The sequence below is a fragment of the Bubalus kerabau genome, chromosome 5 (genome assembly GCF_029407905.1).
Source record: "Bubalus kerabau isolate K-KA32 ecotype Philippines breed swamp buffalo chromosome 5, PCC_UOA_SB_1v2, whole genome shotgun sequence".
Lineage (NCBI taxonomy): Eukaryota > Metazoa > Chordata > Mammalia > Artiodactyla > Bovidae > Bubalus > Bubalus kerabau.
The window spans coordinates 110057582-110082379 of NC_073628.1; the positions used below are offsets into that span (position 1 = coordinate 110057582).

A 24798-nucleotide genomic window follows, 5' to 3' on the forward strand; every position below is an offset into this window, starting at 1 on the left:
ACATAACATCTTATGCAAGTCTATGTTGCACTATTTTGCAGTTTTCATCTGTAAAATGGAAAAGTAGGTTAAAATTAATTCACTTCATCTACAGATATTTAGTAAGCACTGTGCTAAAACAAAACTAAGGACATGAAAGTTACATAAAATAATCCCTGCCCTCAACAGAGACTCACAGCTGTCTTTCAACTCTCTGATTTGTATGATTCCACAATAGCCATTGTGTAACCTTTACAGAGAAAAAGCCTGTAACTTCCCATTCCTGGGACATTAAATAAAGGTTTGTCATCAAGACACTGATAAACACAAGATTTCATTTTAAAAGTGAATATTTAATTCAACATTGCAATAAGAATTAAACAGTTAAAAACAGAAGCATATTAGTGGCTTAAAAAGGACAGCAACTTTAGTTCCTTTGGACAGGATTTTGATTGCCGGTTGTCTACAGCAAAACGATGCTAGGAAAATGTCTGTAGAAGACAGAAAATCTCTCTGAATGCAAGTCTAAAATGCTTAAAAATAGGGATTAAAGGTTTTAAAGATGCAAACCAGAAGTATCCAGTATTAGAGGTATTTGATTTGAATCCTAAAATGTTTGACATAATAAAAATATATTTGTGAGGAAGATGGCCAACAAATGAACAACTCCACATAGTCTAGAGACTAGAATCCCAGACAATCATGACTATTACACAGGCAACTGGCTGTGGTTCATCCACTACCACCTTCTTGGTTCTTCTAGATCCTTCTTGGCTTTCATCTGGGTAACTCCAAGGCACTGTGAGGAAAACAGATGGACAGATGCCCATTTCTCCTCTAGTCCCTCTCAGTTTGGCAATTAAGCAGACAGTCAGTGAGAAAAAGGTATTTAATCCATAACTTATAGTCCCTATAAGACCTCACTCAATTTGAAAAACCGCCAGTTCTGTCAAATACGCCAGCACTCCAATAAGGTACTTAGGACACAAAATCTGGGGAAAAAAAAGACATTTAAATTAAAATACAATTAATTATAATATAGCTTGATATCTGATAAATATTCCAGACTTATTTTAAATTCCGTATCTATAAGCTAAGCTATGAATAGGAACCTAAACTATTGTTATTCTAAGCCAAACACTACTTAATAAAGATGCCTGACTTTAATAAATTTGCAACTATTAGTCAATGGTGCTTAGAAGGAATTAGATTAAGGTTCTTATTTATCCTGGCTTCCACTGATTAGCTACCTACCTGCTTAAAGAGAGGGGGGTAGGGGAAGGGTATCTATGAACTCCTTGGACGTATATATCTCTACTTTCTAGAAAAAGTTTCATAGCTTCCTTCTCAAAGGTATGTACGTGCGTGCTAAGATGCTTCAGCCGTGTCTGACTCTTTGCAACCTGATGGACTATAGTCCACCAGGTTCCTCTGTCCATGGGGTTTTCCAGGCAAGAATACTAGAGTGGGTTGCCATGTCCTCCTCCAGGGGATATTCCTGACCTAGAGATTGAACCCACGTCTCTTATGTCTCCTACCTTGGCAGGCAGGTTCTTTACCACTAGGGCCACCTCTCAAAGTTATACACAACGCCAAAAATGTTTTGTAGAAACAAACCAGAGGCAGAAACTTAGTTAACACATTAATTTCAAACTTCTGAGAGGCAGTACAGTGTTGCAGTTAAAAATATATGTCTTTGAGTCAGATGCCTGGGTTTAAATTTCAACTCCACTTATTAGCTGTGTGATCCTTAGGGAGCCTATTTATCCTCTGTGCCACAATTTCCTCTTTACAACCTATGCAAGCAGGTTGTTGTGAAAACTAAATGGGACAATATGTATAAAAATGCTTACTAATGCTTGGCACAGTTAGTGCTTGACAAATGTTAGCTATCATCTGGCATTATTTGAACCTAGGAACCACAATTACTGTCTTACATCATTAAGAGAGGTTCTTAGAATAGTCCAGATAAAACAGGGCCACCCTCATATTCACAGATGGATACAAACACACTATATAAAATAGTTTGAAAATATACTTATTAATAGAATGTGAGCATATGGAAGTAAAATTTAAAAATATACAAGGACTTCATGAAATTGAATTCTGAGTATTCCAAAGTATTCCTTCATCGTTATATAACTGCTATGCATTCTGAAAACTATGCAAAAATAAGGAAAAATAACTAGATTTGTTCAAACTAACCTTTATTTTTCCATCAGTATGTGCTGAAGCTACAGATGTTGAAACACGAACCAATCTTGTGGCTGATAAATGAATTTTGAAATGCCTATGGAAATGTGAATACAGGCAGTCCATGAACAAGTCAACTTCCTCCTGGGTAACTTCCCCAGGTGTTTTGTGAACACTGTCCCATAAAGCTTTTGCATCTTCTGGATGTATGGCATAAGAAATGTCCAGACTATGAGGGCTACAGGGTACAGACCAAAGAAATTCAGTAGTTGCCATATAATGGTCCATTTTGCATGCAGTCCACATAGCAGCCATCCAGGAAAGATTAAATGCATTGATTGCCAAGGGACGGAAGTAACAGTCAAAAGTTTTCTGAAACCAGGTTCCAATTATAGCTGTATTAGTCTCTGCACCATTTACAAGGAATAAGGGTAGACAGGTGAAATCTTCTGAAACAGTCTCCAGAAGACTGTCTCCAAATACACAGCAGAACCAACCAGTCCACAACACTTTCCCTTCTTTGTGCTCAGATGGCAATTGAGATTTTGACAGAATCTATGAAGGAAAATCAAACAGGTTCATTAAATTCAAAAGTACATTTATTCTGGACTTCCCTGGTGGTCCAGTGGTTAAGAATCCGCCTGCCAATGCATAGAACAGGGGTTGGATCCCTGGCCAGGGTAGATTTCACATGCCTTGGGGCAACTAATCCCACAAGCCACAACCACTGGACCTGTGCCCTAGAGCCCATGCTCTGCAACAAGAGAAGCCACAAAATGAAAAGCCCTCACACTGCCAACTACAGAATAACCCCAACTCGCCAAAACTAGAGAAAGCCCTCACATAGCAACAAAGATCCTCGTAGAGGAGTAGCAATGTAGCCAAAAATAAATAAAATAAAAAACAAAAGTACATTTACTCCTAAACTACATCGTCTCACTGTTAATTAATATAGTACATTTAAAAATAAGAAGATATGTTGAATTAATATTACCTGCCAAAAACCACACAAAGAATTGTCTCCCTAATCATTATTAGGGTTTATTCAAGTTAATTGACCTTTCTCCTAGTACTCTGATTATGACAAAGTATATGGCAAGATCTTGGCGCAATCAAATGCAAAATAAGGAATACCAATAAGGTATAATCAGGTACAGTATCCCGAAAAAAAAAACCTCAACCTGAGAAGGGACTGTAAAGTAAAAAGTTCACCAGATCCAATGTGCTGGAATTATTCCACTGGGAAAGATGCCACTATTTCCTAAGGCAGCTCTGTCTATCCACTTAAAATGCTCTTTTGTGTGTTAGACCCCATAGTTTCCAACCACTGGTCCTACTTTTTTCCTTACATGCATATAGATCAAATCTGATCTAATCTCTCTTCTACAGAAAAAGCCCTGCAAATATTTGATGGTCTCTATCATATGCTGCCAAGGTCAATATCTCCAGTTTCTTCAACCATTCTTCCTATGACATACGTTCAAGTTCTCACACTATTTGGACACACTTCTCTGAAAACCTTTGGCACAAGAGTCATTCGTAAGTGAACATAATTACTTCAAAAACATCTGATTACAGGACTGTTAACACCTTTAACCTATATTATACTCCTACTAATCTACCTTAGATTGCAGTAGTTTTCTGGTTTTTAGTTGAAAACGTTACATAAATTAGCCCTACATACTCATTTTCATTGTTAATAAGTAAATCTCCCACCCCCCACAACTTATACTAAGGCAATAAACGTATACCTATTAAAAATTTAATCTCTTTCAATTTGACCCACTGTGCCAATCCATTCAGATCTTCTAGAATCTTGATTATATTTTCCAGTAGATTGACTAACCCCTCAAATGTCAAATCTTCAAATTATATAACAAACATACCTTCCAGATAGTTACAGAAGTTTTAATTTAAGTTCAACCAGGACAAGGTGAAGATCACAGCCCTATATTATACCCCTTTAGAGACAATCATGTAAACAATTATTTTGACCACTCTCCTCCTTGTTCAAAAAGTTATAAGAGACTTTAAAATACATTTAAAGCCCAGATATAGTATGTCTATCATATTTTCATAATCTAAAAGTCCTATAACTCTGTCAAGAAATAGATTTAATTTGAAAACTATTAGGATACTACAATAGGAATTCAAGAGGTCATTTATATTTCTCACAAGAATATTTGCTTGCCTGATGACATGCAAACCATGTAACTTCTTAAGGCCTCAACCGTTTTACATGACAGACTGCTAATTATCTACCCAGTATCTATTCTTCCTTCCACAATAATACAGAGATTTTACTTGGGCTGGCAAAGTACCTACAAAAAAAATTTCTAGTCTCCCTTCCAACTGGGATGTAAAGAGAAGTTACTGTTGGCTCTCAGCAAGTCTCATTCAAAATTTACTCAGTGGCAGGCAACCTGTTTGCCCTTCCCATCCTCCTTCTCCTCCTTGCCTTGAACTTACATATAATATTTAGAACTCCAGGAGCCAATTTAGATTACAATGAGACCATAAGCATGGAAGCCACGCACCAAGGATGATAGAGAAGACAGAAGGAGCTTAGATTATTAATAATTTCATGAAGCATTTATCAGCCTTGAAAAGCTTACCTCTGGACACTTTTTTGCAAAATAACTAAACCTCTATCATCACTGTTATTTAGACTTTCTGTTATATGCACCTGAACCTAATCCCAATAATCCTGAAAACCTTGCCAATACCATGATCTATACCAGGGGTCAGCAAACCTTTCCTGTAGAGGGTCAGATAGAAGTAAATACTTTAGGCTTTGCAAGCCATATGGTCTCTGTAGCAACTACTCAACTCTGCTGTTGTAACACAAAAGCAGCCATAGACTATGGAAACAAATGAATGGGGATCTATTTCAAGAAAACATAACTTACAAAGCCAAGCTGCAGGCTATATCTGGGCTTCAGGTCATAGTTTGCTGACCCCTTATCGAACAAACAAAATTTTAACTGTTTCAGAACTTACCAATGACTAAAATGAGTTAACTCAGCAGAAACAGAAGTAGCAGGCATAAATAATAAAATAAATCTGGTTTCTTAATAAAACAAAGGATAGTCATACTACTTTTATACACTACATATAGGAAGAAATATAAAATGTTACATTTCTAAGAGTAATTTGGCATGATATGTCTACTTCTAGGATTTTAATCCCAGTAAAAACCATAGAAATATACAGATAAATTTACAAAAATGCAAAATTTACATTTAGTTACTCAAACATGAGTTAACTAGTTACAGTGCAGGTTATTAGTTTAAAAAGAAGCCATAATCATACTGCAAAAATATGGACAATATGATCACGATTTTAATAGATACAAATAGCCAAACAGACATATCTAGGTTCATGATGGAGTCTGCAGTTTTCTTACAATGTCTTTGCCTAGTTTTGGTATTAGGGTAATACTGGCCTTCCCCTTAGGAAGTATTCCCTCTGCTTCTAGCCTCTGAAAAAGCTTGTAGGAAACTGGTATAACCTCTTCTCTAAATGTTGGGTGGAATTCACCAGTGAACCCATCCAGACCTGTTGCTTTCTGTTTTGAAAGGTTATTAATTATTGACTCCATTTCTTTACTAGGCCTAGGTCTATTCAGATTGTCTACTGCCAAATAGATGTATACCAAAATGTTATCCTGTGGTTTTTAACTTTGTTTGTACTTAAATATTTAAGTTTTCTTAAAAGAAACAGGGTTATATTGTAAAAGGAAAAATCTAATTGCTGTAATTTGATCAAACAAGATATAACATAGGTTATAAATCACACACTTGAGAATTTTAAAAACAGTAAGAATATAGTACAATTTCTAAACCAAAACAATGCACATTCCTTTCTCCTAGGAAGCAAGTACGACTTTTACGATATACCTGGACAAGAAATGCTTCAGGATCTCTTTGTGTTCCTTTCACTCCCATGAGAGTAGAGAAAACCACTTTGATGTTGAAGTCATCTCCCACTTCCACAGCAAGTCCTTTCTGCTTTTCAGCAGCAACAAATGCATTCAGAAGTTTAGAGTACTCTTTGAAATTAGTATAGGAGAATTTATATAAGGGAGTTAAACTATATAAAGTCCATTGTTTATGCAGAAGGAATGCAAACTTTTGAGGATCAACATCTTCCTAAAAAAAATCAAGACAAAAGAAGTCAGAGAATAAGGAAACATTAGGGGCTTCCCTGGTGGCCCAGTGGCTGAGAATCTGCCTTGCAATACAGTGGACACCAGTTCAGTCTGGGAAGATTCCACATGCCACAGAGCAACTAAGCCCCTGTGCTTGTGCAATCATAAATAAATAAATAAATTAAATTAAATAAAAGAATTTGGAAACTAAGAACTTAATTACAGTATTTTAAGTATTTAATACAGATCTATTACTGGATACCCAATCTTCGCATTCCAGTCAAACTGAGTTTGTAGGACTCTTTGAAGATCTTTGAACAGACTTTTGCATCTGCTGTGCCTTCCCTTTTTGATGTTCTTCCCAGAGTGTTTACAGGACATGGTCCTTCCCTTTCTCTGCCCGAACTTCACTCAAGAGGGCACCCTATCTAAAGCAGCACCTGTATCCATTCCAACTTTGTCACTCTGTATCTCCTGAACATGTTTCCGGCCTTCCCCCCTCCCCCCACAGCATTTATTATGTAACATTATGTATTTGTCTATATTTTTGGAATCACAGGTACCATTAAAAACAAAATAGTTCATTTCTATTGGCCCTAGGGCATTGTTGAGGGTCTTCACATACACCCCCATATAAGCTTCTAGTGTATCCTGAATTGAAATTTTCTATAGAATCCATACTTCCTGATGTAGTCTCACAGTTCCACCTCTTTTAGAACTTTCAACACAGTTGTCCACTTGACAAAAATATTTGTCCTGACTGAAGTACTCACGGAAAAGTCATAAAACTTTTTTCTTATTACTTCAAAAGATTTGGGGCAAAAAAAGGCTGGGGGGAGATTCCCTGGCAGTCCAATGGTTAGGACTTGGTGCTCTCACTGCAGGGGCCCAGGTTCAACCTCTGGTTAGGGAACTACGATCCCACAAGCCCATTTGGTGCAACCAAAAAAAGATTTGGCAAAATCATTTGTATCACATAGAGAAAAGGAAACACTGAACCAGGCATTCCATTCTTGAATTTATATACAATCTCTGTTTTCTGGTTAAAAGCTATCACTTTCATTACCAGGACTAGGAATTTTTAAGGAAGTTTTCATTAAGAAGCAAAAATTTTCCCATATTCCAAAAGATACTAGACCTACAACAGAGAAAAGAAAACAAAGTTGTAAGGAAGGTGTGGGTGACTTGGTCAGACTTCTTGCTAAGTGACTCAGAAGCATCCATCAAACTTGTATCCACTAGGGCTTTATTTCATGCTTCAATAAAATTAAAAATTATGAATGTTATATACAAGGTTTAGGGTTTTTTAATGAATGATCAAAACAGCATATTGCCACTAGACAAATCTGGGACAATATAAAAACCAAAATAATTTAGTAAGGAATTAGAAAAATTAAAAAAAACAAAAACAGGAATTCATAAGAATGAAATCAGAATACTCCCTAACACCATACACAAAAATAAACTCAAAATGGATTAAAGACCTAAATGTAAGACCAATCACAAAGGGGAAAACAGAGCAAGAACTCTCCGACATAAATCATATCAAGATCTTTTTTGATCCACCTCCTGGAATAATTAAAATAAAAACAAAAATAAGCAAATGGGACCTAATTAAACTTAAAAAGCTTTTGCATAGCAAAGACAGCCATAAATGAGACAAAAAGACAACCCTCAGAACAGCAGAAAATATTTACAAACAAAGCAACTGACATGGGATTAATCTCCAAAATATACAAACAGTTCATGAAGCTCAATATTAAAAAACAACCCAATCAAAAATGGGCAGAAGACCTAAACAAACATTTCTCCAAAGAAGATATACAGATGGCCAACAGACACTTGAAAAGATGCTCAGTATCACTAATTATTAGAGAAATGCAGAACAAAACTATGATGAGGTATCACCTCACACTGCTCAGAACAGGCATCATCAAAAAAATATCTAAGTATCACATGCTGACTCTTTGAGGAAGACATGGTTGACACTGCCGGGAGGACCAACCCCAAGTCCAAGGAGCCGTGGCTGCACGGGCACAGGAGGGCCTAGGGGAGCTATCCCACGCTGAAGGTCAGGAAGGGCGGCGGTGAGGAGATACCCCTCGTCCAAGGTAAGGAGCAATGGCTGCGCTTTGCTGGAGCAGCTGTGAAGAGATACCCCACGCCCAAGGTAAGAGAAACCCAAGTAAGATGGTAGGTGTTGTAAGAGGGCATCAGAGGGCAAACACACTGAAACCATACTCACAGAAAACAAGTCAATCTAATCACACTAGGACCACAGCCTTGTCTAACTCAGTCAAACTAAGCCAGGCCTGTGGGGTAACCCAAGATGGGCAGGTCATGGAGAGATCTGACAGAATGTGGTCCACTGGAGAAGGGAATGGCAAACCACTTCAGTATTCTTGCCTTGAGAACCCCATGAACAGTATGAAAAGGCAAAATGATAGGATACTGAAAGAGAAACTCCTCAGGTCAGTAAGTGCCCAATATGCTACTGGAGATCAGTGGAGAAATAACTCCAGAAAGAATGAAGGGATGGAGCCAAAGCAAAAAAGAATACCCAGCTGTGGATGTGACTGGTGATAGAAGCAAGGTCCGATGCTATAAAGAGCAATATTGCATAGGAACCTGGAATGTCAGGTCCATGAATCAAGGCAAATTGGAAGTGGTCAAACAAGAGATGGCAAGAGTGAATGTCGACGTTCTAGGAATCAGTGAACTAAAATGGACTGGAATGGGTGAATTTAACTCAGATGACCATTATATCTACTGCAGGCAGGAATCCCTCAGAAGAAATGGAGTAGCCATCATGGTCAACAAAAGAGTCCAAAATGCAGTACTTGGATGCAATCTCAAAAACGACAGAATGATCTCTGTTCGTTTCCAAGGCAAACCATTCAATATCACAGTAATCCAAGTCTACGCCCCAACCAGTAACACTGAAGAAGCTGAACGGTTCTATGAAGACCTACAAGACCTTTTAGAACTAACACCCAAAAAAGATGTCCTTTTCATTATAGGGGACTGGAATGCAAAAGTAGGAAGTCAAGAAACACCTGGAGTAACAGGCAAATTTGGCCTTGGAATACGGAATGAAGCAGGGCAAAGACTAATAGAGTGTTGCCAAGAAAATGCACTGGTCATAACAAACACCCTCTTCCAACAACACAAGAGAAGACTCTACACATGGACATCACCAGATGGTCAACACTGAAATCAGACTGATTATATTCTTTGCAGCCAAAGATGGAGAAGCTCTATACAGTCAGCAAAAACAAGACTAGGAGCTGACTATGGCTCAGACCATGAACTCCTTATTGCCAAATTCAAACTTAAATTGAAGAAAGTAGGGAAAACCACTAGACCATTCAGGTATGACCTAAATCAAATCCCTTATGATTATACAGTGGAAGTGAGAAATAGATTTAAGGGCCTAGATCTGATAGATAGAGTGCCTGATGAACTATGGAATGAGGTTCGTGACATTGTACAGGAGACAGGGATCAAGACCATCCCCATGGAAAAGAAATGCAAAAAAGCAAAATGGCTGTCTGGGGAGGCCTTACAAATAGCTGTGAAAAGAAGAGAAGTGAAAAGCAAAGGAGAAAAGGAAAGATATAAGCATGTGAATGCAGAGTTCCAAAGAATAGCAAGAAGAGATAAGAAAGCCTTCTTCAGCGATCAATGCAAAGAAATAGAGGAAAACAACAGAATGGGAAAGACTAGGGATCTCTTCAAGAAAATCAGATACCAAAGGAACATTTCATGCAAAGATAGGCTTGATAAAGGACAGAAATGGTATGGACCTAACAGAAGCAGAAGATATTAAGAAGAGATGGCAAGAATACACAGAAGAACTGTACAAAAAAGATCTTCACGACCCAGATGATCACGATAGTGTGATCACTGACCTAGAGCCAGACATCCTGGAATGTGAAGTCAAGTGGGCCTTAGAAAGCATCACTACGAACAAAGCTAGTGGAGGTGACGGAATTCCAGTTGAGCTATTCCAAATCCTGAAAGATGATGCTGTGAAAGTGCTGCACTCAATATGCCAGCACATTTGGAAAACTCAGCAGTGGCCACAGGACTGGAAAAGGTCTGTTTTCATTCCAATCCCAAAGAAAGGCAATGCCAAAGAATGCTCAAACTACCGCACAATTGCACTCATCTCACACGCTAGTAAAGTAATGCTCAAAATTCTCCAAGCCAGGCTTCAGCAATATGTGAACCATGAACTTCCTGATGTTCAAGCTGGTTTTAGAAAAGGCAGAGGAACCAGAGATCAAATTGCCAACATCCGCTGGATCATGGAAAAAGCAAGAGAGTTCCAGAAAAACATCTATTTCTGCTTTATTGACTATGCCAAAGCCTTTGACTGTGTGGATCACAATAAACTGTGGGAAATTCGTAAAGAGATGGGAATACCAGACCATCTGACCTGCCTCTTGAGAAATTTGTATGCAGGTCAGGAAGCAACAGTTAGAACTGGCCATGGAACAACAGACTGGTTACAAATAGGAAAAGGAGTATGTCAAGGCTGTATATTGTCACCCTGTTTATTTAACTTATATGCAGAGTACATTATGAGAAACGCTGGACTGGAAGAAACACAATTGGAATCAAGACTGCCAGGAGAAGTATCAATAACCTCAGATATGCAGATGACACCACCCTTACGGCACAAAGTGAAAAGAAACTAAAAAGCCTCTTGATGAAAGTGAAAGTGGAGAGTGAAAAGTTGGCTTAAAGCTCAACATTGAGAAAACGAAGATCATGGCATCCGGTCCTATCACTTCATGGGAAATAAATGGGAAAACAGTGGAAACAGTGTCAGACTTTATTTTTGGGGCTCCAAAATCACTGCAGATGGTGACTGCAGCCAAGAAATTAAAAGACGCTTACTCCTTGGAAGGAAACTTATGACCAACCTAGATAGCATATTCAAAAGCAGAGACATTACTTTGCCAACAAAGGTTTGTCTAGTCAAGGCTATGGTTTTTCCTGTGGTCACGTATGGATGTGAGAGTTGGACTGTGAAGAAGGCTGAGCGCCGAAGAATTGATGCTTTTGAACTGTGGTGTTGGAGAAGACTCTTGAGAGTCCCTTGGACTGCAAGGAGATCCAACCAGTCCATTCTGAAGGAGATCAGCCCTGGGATTTCTTTGGAAGGAATGATGCTAAAGCTGAAACTCCAGTACTTTGGCCACCTCATGCGAAGAGTTGACTCATTGGAAAAGACTCTGATGCTGGGAGGGATTGGGGGCAGGAGGAGAAGGGGACGACAGAGGATGAGATGGCTGGATGGCATCGCTGACTCGATGGACTTGAGTCTCAGTGAACTCCGGGAGTTGGTGATGGACAGGGAGGCCTGGTGTGCTGCGATTCATGGGGTCGCAAAGAGTCGGACACGACTGAGAAACTGATCTGATCTGATCTGATCTGATCTCTGATGGTTGCCACTGCAGCAGAGCCCTTGCCACCTGCCCCTGCCCATGATTCATCACTGTGCTCTTGTGGACAAACAAGTAGGTCAGGAAGCCACATCACAGCCATGGCCTTTAAAGGCACCAGCAAGATTCCTGAGGAGCCAGAGGTGGCCATTCACCAGATTAGGATTACCCTCACCAGTCACAGACTCAAGTCTCTAGAGAAGGAATGTGCCTACCTGATCAGAGGCATGAAGGAAAAGACTCTCAAAGTGAAAGGACCTCTTCGGATGCCTACCGAGACTCTGAGAATAACTACAGGGAAAACTCCTTGTGGTGAAGGTTCTAAGAATTGGGATCAATTCCAGATGAGGATCCAAAAATGACTCACTGACCTGCACAGTCCCTGTGAGATTGTCAAGCAGATCACTTCTGTCAGTATTGAGCCAAGAGTCGAGGTGGAAGTCCCCACTGCTGACGCGTAAATCAAACTTTTTAGTAAACTGATAATCAGTTGTTAAAAATAAATAAATAAATAAATGCTGGAGAGGATGTGGAGAAAAGGGAACCCTCCTGCACTATTGGTGGGAATGTAAATTGATACAACCACTGTGCAGAACGGTATGGAGATTCCTTAAAAAAACTAAAAACAGAACTACCATATGACCCAGCAATCCCACTTCTGGGCATATATCCTGAGAAAACCATAATTCAAAAAGACCCAATGTTCAATGCAGCACAGTTTACAATAGTCAGGACATGGAAGCAACCTAAATGTCCACTGACAAGTGAATAAAGATGTAGTACATATATGCAATGGAATATTATTCAGCCATAAAAAAGAATGAAATCAAGTCATCTGTACAGACATGGATGGACCTAGCATCTGTCATACAGACTGAAGTAAATCAGACTAAAGTAAATCAGAAGGGAAAAAAATATATCGTATATTAACGAATATATGTGGAATCTAGAAAAATGGTACAGATGCTATATGCAGGGCAGGAATAGAGATGCAGATGTAGGGAAAGGACATGTGGACATGGCTGTGAGGGGGAGCTGAGATGAACTGGGAGACTGGGACTGATGTATGTGCACTACCATGTATAAAAGAGATACCTAGTAGGAACCTACTGTGTAGCACAGGGAGCTCAGCTCAGTGCTCTGGTGGGATGGGGTGGGGAGAGGTCCAAGAGGGAGTGGCTGCTAAGTCACTTCAGTCGTGTCCGACTCTGTGCAACCCCATAGACGGCAGCCACCAGGCTCCCCCATCCCTGGGATTCTCCAGGCAAGAACACTGGAGTGGGTTGCCATTTCCTTCTCCAATGCATGAAAGTGAAGTCACTCAGTCGTGTCCGACTCTCAGCGACCCCATGGACTGCATGCAGCCTACCAGGCTCCTCCGTCCATGGGATTTTCCAGGCAAGAGTACTGGAGTGGGGTGCCATCGCCTTCTCCGAGAGGGAGTGGAGATACATGTATATACACACACATATAGCTGATTCACATATATGGCTGATACATATATATACACACATATAGCTGATTCACTTTGTTGTACAGCAGAAGCTAACAACATTGTAAAGTAATTATACCCCAACAAAAAAATAAATTTAAAATAATAAATAAACAATATTTAATGAATCCATACTGATAAATGGATAAACAAATGGAACAGAAATGAGAAGGGCCTAAAATATAATGCCAAAAGCTAGCTGGAAAATACGGAGCAAATAGAGATGGAAAATCATTATTCTGCAACCATTATGATAAAGATGGAATTACGCAACTCTACTCAATGCTCTGTAGAGACCTAAATGGGAAGGAAATCCAACAAAAAGGGGACATACGTATATATATAGCTGATTCACTTTGCTATACAACAGAAACTAACACAATGTTGTAAAGCAACTTTATACTCCAATTTATACTCCAATAAATACTAATTTTAAAAAGAAAACCAGTAAGACTGAAAAAATTAAAACATAAATAAAAACTAATTTTAAAAAATAGGATCAGGCAAAAAACATCAATGGATAAGGGATGTTAAGTTTAAGGTGAAATTTTGACAAGGCACCAGATATATGTATTATCTTAAAATGTCTCCCCACAGACTGCTTATTAGTTGCAGGGGAAATAAAACAATAATTTTGGGGCAACACTTTCTAACAGTGTGATCAAAATTAACATCACCTATGTGCTATCAGGTGTTATCCCCCCAAAAAGGACACAACAGCACCTATACGATATTCCAGTTAGTGATACCTAACTTCAGTCTAATCTTGAGAAAACATCAGACAACTACAATATTCCTCATTTTGTATTGCTTCCCTGGTGGCGCAGACAGTAAAGAATCTGCCTACAATGCGGGAGACCTGGGTTCCATCCCTGGACTGGGAAGATCCCCTGGCAGAGGGCCTGGCCACCCACTCCAATACAAAATGAAGGACATTCTATTTAAAAAAGGAAGAGGAGGAAACATATTCTTCAAAACTGTCAGTATTGTAAGAGAGAAATATTGTGGAAACATTCCAAATTAAAGGAAGTTAAAAAACATATGGCACTGATAGTACAAATAATTGTTTTAACCATTTCTCATTCATTACTTGCGGGAGTAATAAGATACTAAAAGTATCTTTTAGTTGCAAATATTTATAATATATATATAATAAATAGTAACAAAATTTTTAAATGTTTTGCTCACAGACATTCTCAGTTACTGGGAATACCAAGGAACACAAAAAACATACCTGCAGTTGTGAACCCTGGGGGATTTTCCTTCGTGGTGGAGTTGGGATAAATGAAGTCTGCTTCCTGACTGATTCTAATCGTTTCTGTAGAGGGGTGGCGCCTATAAAGAAATCTTTAAGCCTTGAGGAGGCGTCTTGTCTAGGAGTCAATTCCGGTGCATCATAAGAATCCATGGTCTGCATAAAAAGAAATAAAACCAGAATTCCAAACACTAAGAAGTTAATTCATGCCTGTAGTTTCACTGATTCTTCTCCCTCCTGTAAAGGAATTCTTTCTCTCTCCCTCCCTCTCTTTGCCTCAAGTTTTGGCTTTGTAACCAAATCGTGTATTTCTCATTAGCTAACAGGCTATCTTCATGAACATCTTACTGATACCTCAAACACAGTATGTTCAAAACTAAATTCAACTCCTTCCATTCTCCTCCTTCTAAAAGCTAGCTGGTCCATTTTCAAATTCCTGTCAACTTTCTAAGTTAATTTAAATTTATTTACGTAGTCTCCCATTTCAACTTTTTAACATACAGTCATTAAGCATATTCTTTTCAGTTTTTTTCTCCCTCAGTTTCCCCATTCATTCCCAAAGCTACTTCCTTAACCAGGGCTTATTACCACAACTGAGCGTTCCATATCTGAGGGCAATCCATTTTTCGGAAATGGCACTTTTAAAATAATGAAAAAACAAAACAAACAAAAAGAAATGACACTTTATTATTAGTGACCTGTACAAACACTTTACAGTGGTGAGATAAAGTCTCCTCTTCTGCTGGGTACTCTTTATTTCATAATGCAGCTTGTTCTTACCCTTCTCCTAGACATAAACACATTCTCATCGTCATGTGTCTGCCTATCAACTATATTCCCTATCTCAAGTGTTCTTTTTCCATTCCATCTCCATTAAGACTATGTTTGAATTTAATCTCCTTTCAAACAGCATGGTTTTATTAACCATTTCCCACCCCCCAGAAGACCTATGTTACACACTTCTGTGTCCGTATCAGTGGCTCATTCCCGGAAGCAGTGTACATGTGCGTATAGAATGAGGTCTCAGGGGTAAATATTTTGAAAAAGCCCCAAAGCCCTCTAGATGACTCTAACAAAATCCCTCAAGAATATTCTACAAAGTCTTTGGAGATTAATAATGCACCAGCCCATCCCCGGTGGCTCAGCGGTCAAGAATCCATTTGCCAATGCAGGAGACACAGGTTCGATCCCTGGATCAGGAAGACCCTCTGGACAAGGAAATGGCAACCCAGTCTAGTACTCTTTCCTGGGAAATCCCATGGACAGAGAAGCCTGGTGGGCTACAGTCCTTGGGGTCACAGTGAGTTAGACACGACTTAATGACTAAACCAGCCCATATAGCTCTCTTTGATCACATAGTCTATACCACTAATTTTGGCCCAAATTCATACTTCCTTGTATTATTTTTTTGGTGTGTATTTCCTCTTTTCCCGGTAAGACTAAACTACTTTGAAACTGTGCTTTTTATATTTATCTTGTATACTTACCCTACTATAATGCTGAATACTCTTTGTTAAGGAAGTATTGGTTTAACTGAACAGAAGTATTTCATAGAACCCCGAAATTGAAAGGAGTTATGATCTAAAACACAAGAGAAGACTCTACACATGGACATCACCAGATGGTCAACACCAAAATCAGACTGATCATATTCTTTGCACTCAAAGATGGAGAAGCCCTATACAGTCAGCAAAAACAAGACCAGGAGCTGACCGTGGCTCAGATCATGAACTCCTTATTGCCAAATTCAGAGTGAAATTGAAGAAAGTAGGGAAAACCACTAGACCATTCAGGTATGACCTAAATCAAATTCCTTATGATTATACATCTCTTCAAGAAAATTAGAGATACCAAAGGAACATTTCAAGCCCAAAGATGGGCTTGATAAAGGACAGAAATGCTGCTTCTAAGTCACTTCAGTTGTGTCAGACTCTGTGTGACCCCACAGACGGCAGCCCACCAGGCTTCCCCATCCCTGGGATTCTCCAGGCAAAAACACTGGAGTGGGTTGCCATTTCCTTCTCCAGTGCATGAAAGTGAAAAGTGAAAGTGAAGTCACTCAAGTCATGTCCGACTCTTAGCGACCCCATGGACTGCAACCTACCAGGCTCCTCCGTCCATGGGACTTTTCAGGCAAGAGTACTGGAGTGGGGTGCCATTGCCTTCTCCGAAGGACAGAAATGGTATGGACCTAACAGAAGCAGAAGATATTAAGAAGAGATGGCAAGAATACACAGAAGAACTGTACAAAAAAGATCTTCATGACCAAAATAATCACGATGGCGTGATCACTCACCTAGAGCCAGACATCCTGGAATATGAAGTCAAGTGGGCCTTAGAAAGCATCACTACGAACAAAGCTAGTGGAGCTGATGGAATTCCAGTTGAGCTATTTCAAATCCTGGAAGATGCTGCTGTGAAAGTGCTGCACTCAATAGGCCAGCACATTTGGAAAACTCAGCAGTGGCCACAGGACTAGAAAAGGTCAGTTTTCATTCCAATCCCAAAGAAAGGCAATGCCAAAGAATGCTCAAACTACCGCACAATTGCACTCATCTCACACGCTAGTAAAGTAATGCTCAAAATTCTCCAAGCCAGGCTTCAGCAATACATGAACCACAAACTTCCAGATGTTCAAGCTGGTTTTAGAAAAGGCAGAGGAACCAGAGATCAAATTGCCAACATCCACTGGATCAACAAAAAAGCAAGAGAGTTCGAGAAAAACATCTATTTCTGCTTTATTGACTATGCCAAAGCCTTTGACTGTGTGGATCACAATCAACTGTGGAAAATTCTTAAAGAGATGGAATATCAGACCACCTGACCTGCCTCTTGAGAAACTTGTTTGCAGGTCAGAAAGCAAGTTAGAACTGGACATGGAACTACAGACTGGTTCCATATAGGAAAAGGAGTACGTCAAGTCTGGATATTGTCACCCTGTTTATTTAACTTATATGCAGAGTACATCATGAGAAACCCTGGGCTGGAAGAAGCACAAGCTGGAACCAAGATTGCCAGGAGAAATATCAATAACTTCAGATATGCAGATGACACCACCCTTATGGCAGAAAGTGAAGAAGAACTAAAGAGCCTCTTGACGAAAGTGAAAGAGGAGAGTGAAAAAGTTGGCTTGAAGCTCAACATTCAGAAAACTACGATCATGGCATCTGGGCCCATCACTTCATGGGAAATAAATGGGAAAACAGTGGAAACGGTGTCAGACTTTATTTTGCGGGGCTCCAAAATCACTGCAGATGGTGATTGCAGCCATGTTTGGAAGGAAAGTTATGACCAACCTAGATAGCATATTAAAAAGCAGAGATATTACTTTGCCAACAAAGGTATGTCTAGTCAAGGCTATGGTTTTTCCTGTGGTCATGTATGGATGTGAGAGTCGGACTATAAAGAAAGCTGAGTGCCGAAGAATTGATGCTTTTGAACTGTGGTGTTGGAGAAGACTCTTGAGAGTCCCTTAGATTGCAAGGAGATCCAACCAGTCCATTCTGAAGGAGATCAGTCCTGGGATTTCTTTGGAAGGAATGATGCTAAAGCTGAAACTCCAATAGTTCGGCCACCTCATGCGAAGAGTTGACTCATTGGAAAAGACTCTGATGCTGGGAGGGCTTGGGGGCAGGAGGAGAAGGAGACAACAGAGGATGAGATGGCTGGATGGCATCACCGACTCAATGGACATGAGTTTGGGTGAACTCTGGGAGTTGGTGATGGACAGGGAGGCCTGGCGTGCTGCAATTCATGGGGTCGCAAAGAGTCGGACACGACTGAGGATTTGAACTGAACTGAACTGATGATTTAAAAGTTATAAAAATTATTTCCAACTACTGGCATAGTTGTGCTTCCCCGGTGGCTAGTGGTAAAGAATCCACCCACTAATACAAGAGATGAGTGTCAGGAAATCCCATGAGGTGGGCACGGCACCCTACTCCAGTATTCTTGCCTGGATAATCCCATGGAGCCTGGTGTCCTACAGTCCATGGGGCCACAAGAGTTGGACTCTTAGCAACTAAACTACAATTGGCATAGTTACCCTTTTAAAATTTTTTTCACAGGAGTTTTTATTACTATATTTAAATTTCATTAGGTCAAAGTATGACACACTCTATTATCTTGCACAAAACTCCATACATAAAGTACATAGTTCTCAAAGCTCCTGAGTGATAATGCCCAGAGCAAGATTATATACCATACAATTTAAATAGCAGCTACTGCAAAGCAATCTAGCTTTAAATTTGCACAGAATTCTATTCAGAAAGGAATTTCAATCAATATCAGTTACAGAGAATGTTTTCTTTTTCAAATTTGTTATTTGGAATAATTTCTAACATTTATTGAGTATTCATCATGTGCCAGGTACTTTCCTAAACCCTTTAACAATCCTATGAGGTGAGTTATATATTCCCAGCTGACAGATGCAAAGACAAAGAAATCAAGTAACTTGCCACAGTCATGTAGTTAAAGATGCAAAAGCCAGAATTTAAATGCAGTCTTAACACCAGAGTAGGTGCTCTTACCTCCTTGTTTCATGCCACTTTTCAGTAGGCATCAATTTCAAGACAAAATAAGCCTAACTAAATTTGACTCCTCTTAAAAGAGAAATGCTATAAATTCCAAAAAATCATTAAAGTCTATCTAGGTGAGAGAAAACTGGAGATACCAAGGGAACATTTCACATAAGGATGGGAATGATAAAGGACAGAAACAGCAAGGACCTAACAGAAGCAGAAGAGATTAAGAGGTGGTGGCAAGAAAACACAGAACTATACAAAAAAGGTCTTAATGATCCTGGATAACCACAATGGTGTGTTAACTCACCTAGAGCCAGACATCCTGGAGTGTGAAGTCATGTGGGCCTTAGGAAGCATTACTACAAACAAGAGGAGGTGATGGAATTCCATCTGAGCTATTTCAAATCCTTGAAAATGATGCTTTTACAGTGCTGCACTCAATATGTCAGCAAATTTGGAAAACTCAGCAGTGGCCATAGGACTGGAGAAGGTCAGTTTTCATTCTAATCCTAAAGAAGGGCAATGCCAAAGAATGTTCAAACTACCATACAATTGCACTCATTTCACATGCTAGTAAGATGACGTCAAAATCCTTCAAGCTAAGTTTCAACAGTACATGAAGGCAGAGAACAAGAAATCAAATTGCCAACATTCACTGGATCACAGAGAAAGCAAGGGAATTCCAGAAAAACATCTACTTCTGTATCACTGACTATGCTAAGGCCTTTGTGTGGATCACAACAAACTGTGGAAAGTTCTTAAAAAGATGGGAACACAAGACCACCTTACCTGTCTCCTGAGAAACCTGTATGTGGGTCAAGAAGCAACAATCAGAACAAGACATGGAACAAAGGATGGGTTCAAAATTGGGAAAGGAGTACAACAAAAGGAGCTGTTTATTGTCACCTTGCTTATTTAAATTCTATGCAGAGTACATCATGGGAAATGCGAGATTGGATGAATACCAAGCTGGAATCAAGATTACCTGGAGAAATATCAACAATCTCAGATATGCAGATGATACCACTCTAATGGCAAAAAGTGAAAGGGAACTAAAAAGTCTCTTAATGATGGTGAAAGAGCAGAGTGAAAAAAGCTGGCTTAAAACTCAACATTCAAAAAACTAAGATTATGGTATCTGGTCCCATCACTTCATGGCAAATAGAAGGGTAAAAAGTGACAGCAGTTGGAGAGGGTGTGGAGAAAAGGGAACCCTCTTACACTGTTGGTGGGAATGCAAACTAGTACAGCCACTATGGAGAACAGTGTGGAGATTCCTTAAAAAACTGGAAATAGAACTGCCTTATGACCCAGCAATCCCACTGCTGGGCATACACACTGAGGAAACCAGAAGGGAAAGAGACATGTGTACCCCAATGTTCATCGCAGCACTGTTTATAATAGCCAGGACATGGAAGCAACCTAGATGTCCATCAGCAGATGAATGGATAAGAAAGCAGTGGTACATATACACAATGGAGTATTACTCAGCCCTTAAAAAGAATACATTTGAATCAGTTCTAATGAGGTGGATGAAACTGGAGCCTATTATACAGAGTGAAGTAAGCCAGAAAGAAAAACACCAATACAGTATACTAACGCATATATATGGAATTTAGAAAGATGGTAACAATAACCCTGTATATGAGTCAGCAAAAGAGACACTGATGTATAGAACAGTCTTATGGACTCTGTGGGAGAGGGAGAGGGTGGGAAGATTTGGGAGAATGACATTGAAACATGTAAAATATCATGTATGAAACAAGTCGCCAGTCCAGGTTCAATGCACGATACTGGATGCTTGGGGCTGGTGCACTGGGACAACCCAGAGGGATGGTATGGGGAGGGAGGAGGGAGGAGGGTTCAGGACGGGGAACACATGTATACCTGTGGTGGATTCATTTCAATATTTGGCAAAACCAATACAATATTGTAAAGTTTAAAAATAAAATAAAATTTAAAAAAAAAAGTGAAAGCAGTGACAGATTTCTTGGACTCCAAAGCCACTGCGGACGGTGACTACAAACATGAAATTAAAAGACACTTGCTCTTTAGACACAGTGTATTAGACTTAGACAGTGTATTAAAAAGCAGAGACATCACTTGGCCAACAAAAGTCTGTTTAGTGAAAGCTATGTTTTCAGTAGTAGTAAGGTACGGAATTGAGTTTTGGACCATAAAGAATGCTGAGCGCCAAAGATCCATGGACAAACGGTCTTCCCAAAATCTAACAGCCCTCTAAGGTTGAATGCAAAATGTTTTATGCATGTGTAAATGGTAGGAGAAGGGGGTGAAGAAAGGTCTTGTTTTCCCTGTGGTTAAGTCTGTGAAGAAATGGACCCTTACTTAAATCACCTTTGTACCTTGCCACCAACACCTAAGTCCAATCGCCCAATAACACCAATGTATTACCAAATCCAAGCTCCCTCTGCTCACCACAAGACAGGTCAATGATTCAGAGATGAGGTGTTCAGGGAAGCCAATTATTTTCCAATAAAGAAAATAAATTTTCTTTATTTTATGACTGTATTCGGAAAGCCAGTTGACCAAGAAGATGGTAGACTAACATCTCAAAATAACCATCTTATCTGGCGCTAGATGCCAGTTCTTTTATAGATTAGAGATGGGAGGAGGTGAGGAAACAAAGTAAAAAGGCCATTAATCTTGAAAGTATCTCCTAGAAGAACAAGCCTTAGGCAGGGGATGTACTAATTTCTTCCTTCCTGTCATCTACAGGCGGGCAGGGTTCTAAACCAAGGCACTTTAATAACAGTCAGGCAGAGGTGCAGAATTCTGAGGCAGGCCACTATGTACTACAATAACAAAAGCAACTAAAAGCAAGTCAAAGAAACAGTTTCAACACGGAATCAGAACTGGCTTTACCCTGCAACAAATGCTTAGCCCAGAGCTAAGCAGGTCCTGTGAAACGCACTTGAGCAGCCAAGTATTGTAAAGGTAACGACCACACGACAGGGCAAAACACAAAGTTTACTGCTGTGGCTGAACCAATAACGAAGTATCTTACCAATAAAATGCCGTGATGACGCTGTCACCCATTCCCTTCACGAATCATTCTTCAAGCCGGGATCCAAAACTCCATCAAAACTGAAATCCCTCGAGGTAAAAAAGCCGCCAAAATGACAGCAAAGAGAAAGTCCAGAGGAACCCCTGGCCCTCCCAAATTCCCTCAAGCTCCACCACAAGACGCTTCAAGACGGACGCAAACGAGCCCAGAAAGACCTCCGCTCCCAAAGACGCCAGCCCAGCCTGGCACCTCAAGCCGGAAGGGATATATCCGCTGCCTCAACCACCAGCTCCGCGACCCTCGCTCATAAGGAGTCAGCTCCAGCCCGCGGAGGGAAAGGGCAAGGGACAGTGCGTCCCACCTCGCCCCTCTCCACTTGAGCCCTCAGAGGCCAACGCCAGCTCGGAAATCCCGCCTTTGAGAAGCGGCAAATTGGCGTTCAGCCACCTCGTTCGTTTAAAATCGTTTCCCGACTCGCTCTGCGGCCGGACGCAGGACGTCTCCGCGGTGCCGATACCAAGTCTGTGAAGTTAATGAAGCAACTACGGTCGCCATTTTAACTGAGGGCAGGGGAACGACCTAACCGTTACCGTCTACTTCCCTTCTCTCACTGTCTTCCTTTTTTACCGGCGTTAAGCATTCCTTCCAATTTCCTCCCGTAGTAAATATGGCTGCGACTACACCCTGCCTCCTCCCCCGCGCTCTGATTGGTTGACTCCTTCTACCGTAATTTTGGTTCGTCGCGGGGTGGGTTAAGGAGTGAATGGCGCTCAGGGGCATGTGTGTGTGGTTCCAGTTCCTAAAAACATTGTGGATTTGCTTGCCTTCCTCCTTCTGAAGACTAGAGGTCGGCCGACAGGTTTGGGAGATTTGAAATGTGGGGTTGATTTCTTCCCTGTTTTCCGGTTCTGCCTAAGGGAACCTTCAGGAAAGCGTGGAAAGACGGGAAGGGCGTGCGCCTGCTGACCGGCCCCTTGCTGCCTCTGCACGGTCGTGGTATCCCGCCTTGCGCTGCTGTGTGGAGTCATTCGCTTGTCGCTTCTGGCCTACCTTTGTTAATAGAAGTGCAAACGGATGCATTGAGAAGGGGGAAAGGGTATTAAAAAATCTTTACCCTACTCACTTTCCCCAAAGGCCCCAACGACTTTGCAGATTTAGCTAGTTTACCTACACGAGCATTTGAATGTTCAGCGGACAAGGGCTTCAATATTAAAAAGAGTGGGAACTCCTGGCGTTTTAAGGGATTTGTTACAGTTCCTAAACTGACTTTTGACCACCATCCAACACCTGCAGCGTGAGATTCCTGAGCGTTTTACCATCCTGCGGTTCCAACATGTTCTCCTGTTGGTTAAGTCGACTGTGCGGGGAATTATCCACACCCACCAGAAGGACCACCCAGTTGATCTGGAGTTCTGCCGCCCGAAGTCTGGTACTGAGTTCACAGAGAATTCCAGGTGAATGCAGTATGGAACTTTGTCCTCTGAACAGCACTGCCTCTTGTTCTCTGCAGCCAGAGTGCTTTATTCCATTTCCCCACAAGTCTTGACTGGCTAGCTTTATGTGTAGAAGCACATTATTCACCCTCTTCCTTTTTTATTTTTTCCCCTGAAGTTTAAAAAGACCAGTAGAGTAATCACATGAATAGTCTATTCATTTAGTTGATGCCTAAATAAGAAGCCTAAAATATTCTTGCATACTTGAGAATACTTTAAATAGGGTTTTCTAGTGTACAAGTGACTGTTTCACTCTAGATTCATATACTAAAACCAATTACTGCACCAACAAACTTCTGTAATTTCCAGGACTTTTACTTCATTTGAGGAAGAATGTGCACTATAAAGAACAGATCGGTGCAAACACTGAATGATCAAAAATATTTATAGTCTTAAGAGGAGGCAAAATTTTACATTGACAGTTATTCACTTGGATTTTGACACATTTGCAGGCAATTTTAATAGTGATTGATTACATTCTTCAACTTTAGATTTTATCCATTGACATGAAATACCAAAGATGGTATGATTTAAGAGTCTATTCTCAGAAATTTGCAAATGATATATTTTTAATCTTGCCTTTTTCCCCTTCTTTTTCAAAAGAACTCAGTAGCTTTGTTGCCCGGACCAACACGTGTGGAGAGTTGCGTTCTTCTCACTTAGGCCAAGAAGTCACCTTGTGTGGATGGATTCAGTTCCGAAGGTAGATAGAGGCAAGTGGTGTAAGAACACATGATGATGGTTTTCCCAAGGCAGTTTCAAACCCTTATTAATTTTTAACCGTCAGAAGAATAAAAGCTTTGCAACTCTTGCAGGATTCTCAGAAGTCATTGAGTTTTCAGTTTTATTTTGTTTTGAAAAACTCAAATAGTGTCACTCAGTAAGTACCAGTAACATCTGTTGAAGGGTATAATAATGAAGTATGATCCACCAGAGGACAGAAATGTCTCTAGATTTACTAAGACTGAAGAGTTCCTAGGACCAGTAATTGGGTAAGCTGATAAGCATCAATAGCATAAAAAAGCATATTTTATTCTAAATTTAGGTAGAGAAAAGCCTAAAAATATGAACAATGATTCCTTGATGTTGAGTCCATTTTTTTGTTGTTTGGCTCTATATTTCTAGAACATATGTGAATAGCACAGTAATTCACAATGAAGAGCTCCAAAATACATAGATTGCGTCTTTCCTAAAAAATATGTCCCCATTGGGTGGATATTTGACCCATACCTTTG

At 40.1% G+C, this 24798-nt stretch overlaps 2 protein-coding genes and 1 pseudogene across 9 annotated transcripts in view; 2 read left to right on the forward strand and 1 right to left on the reverse strand.

Moving 5' to 3' along the window:
- Window positions 1-311: 311 nt before the first annotated feature.
- Window positions 312-22654, reverse strand: CENPL (centromere protein L). 5 transcript variants are annotated; one of them, XM_055582714.1, is made up of 6 exons: window positions 22339-22654; window positions 16010-16025; window positions 14502-14678; window positions 6072-6323; window positions 2185-2727; window positions 312-971 (listed from the first exon to the last, which is right to left on the reverse strand). In XM_055582714.1, exons 3-6 carry the CDS (start codon window positions 14673-14675, stop codon window positions 900-902), a joined length of 1041 nt encoding a protein of 346 aa, XP_055438689.1. In that variant the 5' UTR covers window positions 14676-14678; window positions 16010-16025; window positions 22339-22654; the 3' UTR covers window positions 312-899. The 5 variants fall into 5 exon arrangements, with proteins under 5 accessions (XP_055438689.1, XP_055438685.1, XP_055438684.1 ...); XM_055582710.1 differs by lacking the exon at window positions 16010-16025 and adding an exon at window positions 19353-19554 and having other exon boundaries at window positions 22071-22654; XM_055582709.1 differs by lacking the exon at window positions 16010-16025 and having other exon boundaries at window positions 22071-22654.
- LOC129653231 (40S ribosomal protein S20-like) lies at window positions 11877-12236 on the forward strand (annotated as a pseudogene).
- Window positions 22655-22790: 136 nt separating the features above from the next.
- Window positions 22791-24798, forward strand: part of DARS2 (aspartyl-tRNA synthetase 2, mitochondrial) — a 29224-nt gene continuing 27216 nt past the window's right edge. The window contains exons 1-3 of one of the 4 annotated variants that reach the window (XM_055582699.1): window positions 22791-22929; window positions 23364-23524; window positions 24167-24266. In XM_055582699.1, the coding sequence (XP_055438674.1) occupies window positions 23404-23524; window positions 24167-24266 (221 nt within the window). In that variant the 5' untranslated portion in view covers window positions 22791-22929; window positions 23364-23403. Of the gene's footprint in view, window positions 23525-24166; window positions 24277-24798 lie in introns of those variants that run through there. The other 3 variants (XM_055582700.1, XM_055582698.1, XM_055582701.1) reach the window with 3 other exon arrangements.